General features: G+C 34.2%; 1 protein-coding gene across 1 annotated transcript; it reads left to right on the forward strand.

Moving 5' to 3' along the window:
- The first annotated feature begins 4831 nt into the window (after window positions 1–4831).
- Window positions 4832–9099, forward strand: LOC137941086 (protein trichome birefringence-like 35). Its single transcript, XM_068786341.1, has 6 exons — window positions 4832–5199; window positions 5826–6099; window positions 6265–6436; window positions 7168–7364; window positions 7491–7643; window positions 8718–9099. The coding sequence occupies exons 1-6, from the start codon at window positions 5001–5003 to the stop codon at window positions 9046–9048; spliced, it is 1326 nt and encodes a 441-aa protein (XP_068642442.1). The 5' UTR covers window positions 4832–5000; the 3' UTR covers window positions 9049–9099.
- The last annotated feature ends 2064 nt before the right edge of the window (window positions 9100–11163 follow it).

An 11163-nucleotide genomic window follows, 5' to 3' on the forward strand; every position in this document is an offset into this window, starting at 1 on the left:
AAGTCTCATAGAGCCATAGTTAATATGGTGGAGTCTTATAGGGTTTCAAAGGAGTAGGTCTCATAGAAATGTCTTAATTAAAAGATGTTTTAGTTATGTTAATCTTCTATTTATGTTTAGTGGTTTAAATATGCTAGGAATTATATTTAAGTGTTAGACTTTGGGTGTAACTAGGACAATGGTCGTTTAATTGTAATCAAATTCTATTTGTTTCTTCTATTATAAATAAAGACTCATTATACTTAAATTAGAACAAATCAGTGAAATATTTTTTTTTCTAGAAATTCAACACTCTATAATTCTTCCTATTTTTTAAATTCCTTACCCAACTGTATAATCATATCACGAGAACTATATAATTCAGAACTAGATTCAAACTCCCAAGAACTTGACTAACACACGTTTATAAGCAATTCACAAACACTGAATAACTCTTGCTTGTGATAATACATACTTCAACATTCTTCACGTCAAGAGCCACACAGACTCTTCTTGAAACCCAATTGTAAGGCATAAAAAAGATTCAAGTTTTTGGCTTAATTCATATCAAACACTCTCCAAGGGCATGTTCCTTACCAAAACTAACAAGACCAAAAACTCTTATTTGAGCTCTTCCTCTTGTCTTCTTCCTTGGGTTAATCTATGGCATGATCAAATTTAGATCTATGGCATGATCAAATTTAGACTTTGATGATTTAACTCCTCAAATTGCCTATTTTGTTGCTATGAGATTTGTCTCAGGAGAGAAATAACAAGAAGAATCGTAGTTAAGATAAGAGAGAACGACTAGAAGAAAAAGAAAAAAAGAACCGTAGTTAAGATAAGAGAGAACGACCAGAAGAAAAAGAAGAAAGATGAGAAATTAAACGAAGAAGGGAAGAAAAAAAGCTTTAAACTTTCATAAATTTCACTAACATTCTAACACACTACAATAATGATTTGACAATTGCAACAAAAGGAAACATCTATTAGCAGATCATGTGGGTTCTCAGACATGAAAAAGGCAATAAGAACATATACCATCGTTGAAAATGAATTTGGTGGAGCCAAAATTGAATTTGATATAGATGAAAATAAATATGGTAGGGCTAAAATTGAATCTAGTGAAGCTAAATTCAAATACTACATTTTTAAATATATACCTCAGTTGTGAAATATACCTCGATTTCAATAAAATTATACCTTAATTTTGAATATATAGCTATATACCTCAGTTTTGAAATATCTCTCAAATTTGAAATCAAGCTATATCCTAAAACTTGACTCCATCAAATTCAACTTTAACTCCAAATTCATTTTTATCGACACTAAAACCTTGTTGTTACATTTTCGCACCCCGACAACCTACATGACCTTTAACATTTCTTTTCTTATATAATAAATATTTTATTAATTATTTCAGTGTTGCACCTTTATGCCTATTTAACATATCTTAGCCCCATGTTTGTATGTTCACTCTCTCTATTCAATAAAACTAGATTAGAATATGTTGGAAGAGAGGGGGAGCTGAGCTCTGTTTCCCCCTTGGTTGGGCTTTCTCTTTATTATGTAGTCCTCTCCTCTCCTCTTGGGTAGGAAGGGTGGGGAGGATAACTCTTTCACGATTTCTCTTTTGGGTGCAATGAAGGAGACCGTGACTTTTAAATAAATATAAATTTAATTGTATAATTTTCCATTAAGGTCTAGTGGTATTAGTCAATTATCTATGAGATTCAAATTACAAGGCCATGAAAATTATGAAGTTGCAGTGGTTATAATAAAAATATAACAACTAAGATAGTTCTATTTAAAATTTATAAAAAATCGTACTTCTTAGTCCTCATAAAATATATAAATCTATTTTTTTTTTTAAACTCTGCTTCTCTTTGAATTTTTGGAAAAGACAAAAACTCCACTCACTTGATGTAATTTGAGTACATGAGCCTCTATTTATAATATAGGAAACAAGTAGAATCCAATTACAATTAACTTCCCTTATCCGAGTTAAACACTAAAAGATAAGTCCTAGAACAATTGAACATAAATAGAAGACTAACATAGCTAAAACAACTTTTAACTGAAACTCTTTTGTGAGACCTCCTTCTGTGAAACTCCTGTAAGACTCCACAATATTAATTATGACTCTGTGAGACTTCTTACTATGAGAGTCATGTAAGACTCTTCCATATAGGCTCTTCAACACTCCCCCTCAAGTTGGAGTTTATAACTTCAGTTTACAATGAAAAGGATTTTTGGTCTTCAATCTTGGTCTTTAATCTTCATTGGCTAATTTTTTCATAGATGTTATATCTTCATCATTTAATCTTCCCCTTTCTTGAATATTTTGATCACATAAAAAATACCACAATATGTGGAACAGAATACCTCTTTTCTCTTCTTCTACTTCTCCCCTTCAAGTTGGAAATAAAAAGGATATAGAGATCCACATTGGACAAAACATAATGTAGGAGAAGAAAATCACTCATAGCTATATGACAAAGCTCCATACACCAGTCAAAACGGTCATAGTTTGAAACGCCTTCCACTCAGTTTTAAAAGCAAAAAAATTGTCGAACTTTATGGCTTATCAAAGAGACTACTCAATTTTTAAGGGTAGCTCAAACACAAATTACCTCTTGGGTGAAGAATAAAAGATTTGACTCAAGCTGGATGTTGGGTACACTCCTATACTTTTTAGGTAGTGGGTCTAGGCATTGTTATAAAGTGATGAAAACACAAGAAGATAAATTGAACAAATACTAGAGGAAAACAACTTTAACTTAAAGAGGGAGACTATGCAATACTCGTACTTCCAAAGTGACATTAAAAAAAAAAAATTAGGGGAGACCATAATAGTAGAATTTAATAAATTTGACCGAGTATAACTTTTTTGGGGTGAACACAATTTTTTGGAATTAATTATGCAGAAGATACTCAACCAAGTAAAATAAATGTGAAATTTTAAAACAACATCGAAGCAAGATATTGCATACCTTGAATGAGCACATCATGGAGTAATTAAGTCTGACCAAAACTCTCCAATTAGAAGAGAATTTTGGCTAAAAAGCTCAGATTTTAGGAGAAAAGGAAACTCAGTTCACGTCAATGCATGGAAAGATAATAGGATAGAAAATAGGAAAAAAATGAGAGATTTTTTACAAAATTGACCTTTGGTGCTTCTGATATCGATATCTAAAAAAATATAGCTCAGAATCACAAATGGCTTATAACTAAAAAAAATAGACTCAAAGAGTTTTAAATTGATACATTTGACATAAAAAAAATTTGTTCTCGAATCTTTTTTGACCTTTTGATTTTTTTTTGTTCTATAACTTTATCCTTATCGATTCCAATGCGGATATCTCATTAAATATATATGAGATTGACAAGAAATTTTCTCCACCTGAAACTGGACTTTGATAAATTTCATACAAATATAACTTTTTTCATAAAATGTACTTCTTTTGAGAAAAATAATCTGATAGATTTCAGATTATTTAATTTGGCCGAACTGAGTACTCTTTTTTCTTTTGCCAGTATGACCATTGACTCTTCCAAGTTTGATATCTCCCTGTAAAAAACTCAGATTGAGAATTGGTTGGATAGGTAAGAAAATAGACTTACACATCTCTATTTTGATATGTAATTATTTAAGTTTCATTCTTGATGGTATATAACGGCTCAAAAGTTGAAGTTTTTTGTTGCTACTCGAACCTCTCTTAAAGTCTGACCTTTTCTGCTTTAAATATCGATTTCACTTTGTAGAAAAATATGATCGAAAAAATTTCTTTTGTCTTGGAAAGTAGACTCGAAGATCTTTCCATCAATATACAATTTACATTATGAAAAGTTCAGTATGAAGGTGTGAACGCCAAGAAAACAATGGGTATTAAGACAAGAAATAAGAAAAAAGATAGAATACGAACCTAAACTATTAGAGATAGATTAGAAAATAATCACATTATCTTTGTGGGTTGACCGAATCAACTAGCTAAACCCACTCTAATACCATGTTGAATTTTTAGAAAATAGAAAAGATTCATTAACTTAATTTAAGTACATGAAGCTTTATTTATAATATTAGAAATAAGTGGAATCCAATAATTATTTAACTATCTTTATTCCAGTTACACCCAAAGTTAAACACTAAACAATAAGTACTAGAATAATTAAATAACTTAACATAAATAGAAAAGTAATATAACTAAAACAACTTTTAAGTGAAACTCTTTTGTAAGACTTCCACTTGTGAGACTCCTATAAAACTCCACCCTGTTAATTTTGGTTTTATGAAATTTTTACTATGAGGATCTAGTTAGACTATTCTGTATCTGTTTTTCAATATTTTCATAGTGGAGGCTATTGATCCAACATATATCCTTAGACAAACTACGATACTCCCTCTCCACTCGGAAGAGGCATCTTTGTTCTAAAGATCTCGAATACCGAGAGTATGTTTCCAATTCGAAATACGACTCCATGGCTCGCGGAGGACGGCGAAATTTGTTCGTCAAGCTGATCGGAGAAATCCAGAATCCTTACGACTATGCTGGATTTCTCCGGACCAGCAAATTTCGCCGTCCTCCGCGGATTCGTGGAGTCGTATTTCCGCTTATGTAGCTAGTTTTGGATTCTACCTGTGAGCCCTGAAATGAACGGCCAAGATCCATCTAATCGAAGTTCTCTTCGCGACAGTACACAGATGTTTGCTGTATGGCCTTAGTTCGGTCAGATGAAGCCAACCGGTCAAAGAGTCGTCTTCGTGTTTGTTTTAGGAAAGTGCAATCAAGACGTCTTGTATAAAAGAACCAATTACCGTTGGTTCTTTGTAAATGAACACAGTTCAGCACTTTCTGTTTCTCCGTCTTCTCACTCTGTACTCTGTAGCTTGTCGGCAAAACCAAGAGTTTTCTTTTCTTTTTTCTGGAAACATATTTTTCTTTCTCGTATGACTCTGTGGCAGATTTTAAAAGCTAACTTCACGAAGTTTGATTGAAAGAGGTGGTTTTTTTTCTCCTGCCATGAGTCGGTGGAGCAGGAAGAAGACTCCACTTCCTCTCTTAGGTGTTGTGCTTTCTGTGTTTTTAGTGGCTTCTATCCTGTACAATGAGAGCTACAGACAGATCCAAGTGCAGAAAGAAGCCGTAGCTCTTGAGAATAGATTCCCCACTTCTGTTCCCAATGACTACTCTGTACCCCATAGAAAGAAAAGGGATTTAGGTATGTGTTGAAGTTCTTAATTGTAAGCGACGTTTCGTGGTTCTTATTTAGTTATTGAAGTTCTTAATTGGAAGCGACGTTTCGTGGGTCTTATTTAGTTATTGAAGTTCTTAATTGGAACGTTTCACGGTTCTTATTTAGTTAACTTCTACACGCATATGAATGCTGGTTGAGCTTTAGCTTCTACCTTTGGTTTCTTTGATTGCTCTATGGTAATTGATTGAACTGATTTTGAACTTTAGGGGGGTGGTTGATTTGTTTGATCTGATTATTTAGTGGCATCTACACTTTGGCAGCCCTATTAGCACCCTTATAATTCTTGTGAAGTATTAGTATCAATCATCTGAAGATTGGAATTATTTCCGTTGCCTTTTCTAACGTAATGTGCTGTAGTCGTCTTTTCACTTTTGGATTTTACGACGTGTATTGGTTTATCTGATCTGATGAGTAATGTATTTTACCTCATTGGATGGACTGCAATCTTTCTTTCACCTTTGTCGTTTGGTAACCTTTGTAACTTTTATCAGTTGTTGAATTAGTTTTCTGGCTTGATTAGGTCATGGTTTTGAATTCGCTTGTTCTTAGATAAGTTCGTCTTACCTTTTGTAATGGATTCTGAGTTTTAGGCAGGTTGGATTGGTCAACAGCTTGCATTTCTACTCGAAACTATACTCTCCATGGGTCCCGTATTCATCTCCCATCAGAACCAAATCAAGAACGAATCCAGCAGAACTGTGACTGGTTTTCCGGTAAATGGGTCTTTGATAATACTTCATATCCACTTTACAATGAGTCAGATTGCCCCTATATGTCAGATCAGCTGGCTTGCCGAAAGCATGGCAGACCAGACTCTATGTATCAGAGCTGGAGGTGGCAGCCTCATGACTGCAACTTGAAAAGGTCAGCATACTTTCCTGTTTGAAGGCTGATTATATTCATTAAACGATGTGATGGTGGATCTAATTTAGTTGAATTTTTGCTTTTGGTTGGGCATTTTTTTGTGGTTTCTGTTATCATTGTCATTTGGGACATGAATACTGAGAGGCATGTTTCTCATTTTTTAAGATGGAATGCAACGGAAATGCTGGAGAAATTGAGAGGGAAAAGGCTAATGTTTGTTGGAGATTCACTTGATAGAGGACAGTGGATATCCATGGTGTGTTTGTTACAATCAGTTGTTCCGGCTGGCAAGAAGTCTATGTCACCCAATGCTGCTCTAACCATTTTCAGGGCAGAGGTAAGATATTAATTGGAAGAAGAGTAAAAGGAAAAACTCATAAATTTTATGAAAACTCTGGCAGAGTATGAAAAATCACAATTTATTTATTAAAGAACTTATTGCTTATAATGTTTATAGAACTGTGATTGGTTTTGTGAATGATTGATGTGTCAAAGTTTCTTTGCATATCATTCATCATGATAAGTGCAATAAAACCTGCAGTAACGGCTTGTGCTTTTTATATGTGATTCACTGGCTTGGATTAGTACTGAATTCTAGAAAGACTGGAAACCCTGAAAACGACATTAATTTGGTGAATACTGAAAATTAAAAGCACTTGTCCGCTTTCCAGAAAAGTTTCCATCAAGTTGAGTTCAGAAAAATACCAGAAACTTAGCAGGTTCCTTCTTGTGTTGTATACCTTTCTGGAAAAAAGATTACTGTCCCCAGATGCCTGCACTCTCATCAGACTTTTGCATTCTTATCTCTGAATTTTCTCTTTTCTTATTACCACATTCATGTTCTTAAATCTCCAGAATGTAGCACTACTAGCCACTTGAAGACATGGAATGGAGAATATGAAAGTGCTGTAATTAATTTTTGTTGTAAAAAATGCAATGCAGTTAATTGATCTTCTTATGAGAAGCATCCTGTCTTGAGTTATGAATTGTTTACTAACAAGAAAAAGTTTTCATGATTTACTGATGTCAGTTGTATTCACGGTTGATGAGTGTTTTTGTGCTCTGTAGGAATACAATGCTACAGTTGAATTTTATTGGGCTCCACTTCTTGTTAGATCAAACTCTGATGACCCGATAAATCACAGATTAGACAAGAGGATTATTGCACCTGAATTGATCGATGACCATGCATCTGAATGGGCAAAAGCAGATATTTTGATTTTTAATACATATTTATGGTGGAGACAAGGGAATATTAAAGTTGTGTATGTATGGCTTTCAGCTGGAAAGAGCAATAAGGAATTGAGTTTTTTTAGAAGTCTATTCTCATTTTATTTGATTATTCTGTATTTTGTGTTCTTACTTTGTTAGGATCTCTTGTGGTGATGCAGATGGAGCACAGATGAAGATGGTATTTGTGAAGAATTAGACGGTGTGACAGCCATGAATTTTGCACTGCAGGCTTGGGCTGATTGGGTTGCTTCAAGTGTGAACCCACACGAGAAAAAAGTGTTCTTTGTTACCATGTCTCCAACACACCTTTGGTTAGTTGAACACCCATAAGGATTCATTTGACATGTTTGATTTTTCAAATAAATAGTAAAATAATGTCAATAATGTAAATAATCAGATTCACCTGACCCTTTCTACTTTAATTGTTACTGCTTTTTTATTTTCTGTGACAAGTGCAGTCATTTTTACTCATAAAAAATAAAAATAAAAGTATGGAAAATGCAGAAGTACATGGAAGCTTTGAAAAGTTTTAAAAAAGTTTTGAAAACTTTTTTTTTTCTGCAGAGTTTTGAAAAATTTTCACCAGTCATTGCAGTACCTTTAGGTGTAGCTTCCTACTAGGCCAACCTAGTGGCTCTGAATCTGAAGAGAGGAGATACTATAACTCTAGTTCCGAAACATGACATTGGAATTATTGTAGAGACTCCCAAATGTATGGACAGGCACTGCATAATGGAAGTCGATGCATGTCATGTTTCACCATCCTGTCTGGTATCTGGTTTTGTTTCAGCCACAATCTATTGCTTGTCTGCCCTGTTGGTGGATCCAGAGGTATGTATTGGCTCATATCCCAGGGCCTAAAATTCAATTTGTTGATGTGTATCAGAAACATGGCAAACCATGATGCAGGTAGTGGACCCAGAGCCTGTGCATTAAATATCTCAATCTTACTGGTGTTAAATGTTAGAAAATACATTCAGGGGTATTTTGGTCATTTTACCACTTCATTGGTTTATTTATGAAATCTTGTTCTGCATGTTAAAGTATACCAGTGGTTAAATTTTCATATACATAGGATGTGTAGTTAGGGAGATATAAGGAGATTTTTGTAATTTGTAACTTAAAACACCTTGTGCACAGGTCCCAACAAAGCCTTTACTCGTCAGAAATTTCTTCTTCTCCTTTCGTTTTTTTTCTCTCAATTTTCTCCTCTTCTTTCATACAAATCTTGATTCTTGCATTAAAACACTAGCTTGTCATTCAGAATGCAATATTGGCCTGTTTTTGTGTTTCTTCAGAGTGGGTTATCCAAAGTCTCATTGTTAGAAAATTATGGATGTATGAAATAAGTGCCAAATCTAACCTTTGATTTCTCTATTCTCCAGGAGCAGAGAGTGGGAACCAGGAACAGAGGGAAATTGTTTCCAAGAGAAAACTCCTATCGATATGGAAAGCTACTGGGGAAGTGGGTCTGATTTGGCAACGATGCTGATGACAGATAATGTTTTGCGCAGATTGGGATTGAAAGTAGCTGTTGTAAATGTCACTCAACTCTCTGAGTACAGAAAAGATGGTCATCCCTCAATCTACCGGAAATTCTGGGAAACTTTCTCACCAGAGCAATTGGCAAATCCTGCGAGTTATTCTGATTGCATTCATTGGTGTTTGCCTGGTGTTCCAGATGCCTGGAATGAACTAATCTTCAATTTCTTGTAGAACTGTTCAATTATAACTTATTCATTTAATTGAAAATTAACATTGGGTATCTATCTGTTTCTTGGAAAGAGTGCTCTTTTGAGTTTGTATGTTTCAGACATTCTATGCTTACAACACAGGTTGCCATTGCAAAAGTACCAGAAGACAAATGTCAATGCTCTCTCTGCATACTAAAATTTTCTTCATATACTGTCATTATATAGAAAAATAGGCCCGGGCATACGTTCAAATTACAATAATGGACTGCAAAGTGGCACTTTGGTAACTATCTCATTTCCTCAAGTTACAAAATTGCTCTAAGCATTGGGGCTTGCTTGTAATGGAAGAGTCCATGAAAGGAAAGAGCTTCATTTTAAAGAATGAGAAAGAATAACAAAAGCAAAACAAAGACAGGATATGTTGTGGTTTTTGGTTGAACTCGATTCCTCATCCAAAAAAATGATTAGCTACTTAAGAGTCCTATTTTTTTTTTTAACCTTATAAGTCATTAACTTTATTTTGCATTTTTCAATGTAACTTTTTCCTATTCAACACCTTCACATCCAGGCTTTACACTTAACGAGTTTGCGATGTAGGTACAAACTCTCAGTGGGGCACAAGCCTTTAACAGGACATAAATTCCTATTTCATGGAGTCCATAATACACATACTTCTACCTCATAGATCCTACAATACATAGATAACCTTAGGAGTATAAACTAGGCCTCGATTTTGCCACCAACCTACTTTGATACCATTGTTGGATTTTTGGGCCGAGTTTGGGTCCATCCCAAAATTACTAGCAATTTAGGAAGCCAAATGTTCAACCATTTAACCCGTTAATTTTTCCTCTCATTTTCAATATGGGACTTTCCAACTCAATACTCCTCATGCCCATAATTGCACATAATAAGCCTCACACATGGACACAAAGTCTCTAATGGAGAAAATACCGTTTCCTACTTCATGGAACCCACAATATACAAACTCTTACCTTATAGAACCCACAACACAAAATAATTTGGGAAGCATAAACTGGGCCTTGACCTAGACATACAATCTACTCTAATACCATTGTTGAACTTTTGGTTGAGCCCGATTCCATTCAAAAATGACAGGTCACTTAGGAGGCCTATTGCTTTACCTTATAAGATATTAACTTTTCTTCTCATTGAAAGGACTTTTTCCCACTCAACATAGGAGTTTCTTGAGATTCAAATTCTTTAGATTGTATTTCAATATTTTGAAGATACCTATTATATAAGGGGCACAAGTCTACGGATAATTCTAGAACCTAGATGCTATTCCTCACTTAAAATAGCTTACCATCTTTGTAGTTGGATAAAAGAAGAAAGCAATGGATGTATCTATCTTGCCTTGCCAATTAATATAATTGATCTAAAATTTTTTTGCTCCACTACTACCTGGTCCCTCTTTATTACCATTGCTTTATTTTTTTTTATTTCCAAAACCTGATCAAATTATTGAGTTTAACCTTTTATTATTAGTAACAACAAAACTAAAACCGAAGAAGTTGAAAAGAAAATGATAAAAAAATGCACAAAATAAACCAAATTTAAGTAGTCAAACTTAGAAGAAATACTGCATTTGGAATTAAGGCTCTCTCTCTCTCTCTCTCTCTCTCCTCTCTCTGGTTTCTACAGAATGAAATGTAGAAGGAATACTTTGAAAAAATTGCATGGCGTACCTCTAGACTTGAATTAAGAATCCCACTGGACATGCCCACATCAATACGCCATATGCTGTTATTATACTTACTACATAAAAAACATATTTTTAAAACAAAAACTAAGTATAATATCATTCAAAGAAGTTTGATTCTCCAAAGAGCTTGTTAAAAAAGGGTGACCATACTAAGTGACTTCCTTAAGTTGAGGGATATGGCCCACAACCATTGCCTTGGCACTTACTCTTTCTAGTGTCTCTTTAGTGACAAAACCTATCTGATCACCTAACGCAAAATGAAGATGATCTAAAAATAAGAAATAATTCAAAAAAATTAGTTATTATTTTCTAGTGGTTGATCATGTTGGGACCTTAAGAAGTGAGGGAACTTATAAGTGTTCGAATGGAAGAAGGAGAAGAGTGAATTAGGTGAAAAAGAAAAAAAGATTA

Source organism: Aristolochia californica, unplaced genomic scaffold (genome assembly GCF_029961685.1).
Source record: "Aristolochia californica isolate CCGP_79_NKW_82.1479 unplaced genomic scaffold, dmAriCali1.0.hap1 SCAF_10, whole genome shotgun sequence".
In the NCBI taxonomy this organism is placed as follows: Eukaryota; Viridiplantae; Streptophyta; class Magnoliopsida; order Piperales; family Aristolochiaceae; genus Aristolochia; species Aristolochia californica.

What these genes read in the sequence shown, in the direction of transcription:
- LOC137941086 (XM_068786341.1), top strand. Translation starts at nt 5,001, where the DNA reads ATGAGTCGGTGGAGCAGGAAGAAGACTCCACTTCCTCTCTTAGGTGTT. An exon ending in TAGAAAGAAAAGGGATTTAG is followed by an intron (nt 5,200 to 5,825) that starts GTATGTGTTGAA and finishes TCTGAGTTTTAG; the next exon opens with GCAGGTTGGATTGGTCAACA. An exon ending in ATGTCTCCAACACACCTTTG is followed by an intron (nt 7,644 to 8,717) that starts GTTAGTTGAACA and finishes TCTATTCTCCAG; the next exon opens with GAGCAGAGAGTGGGAACCAG.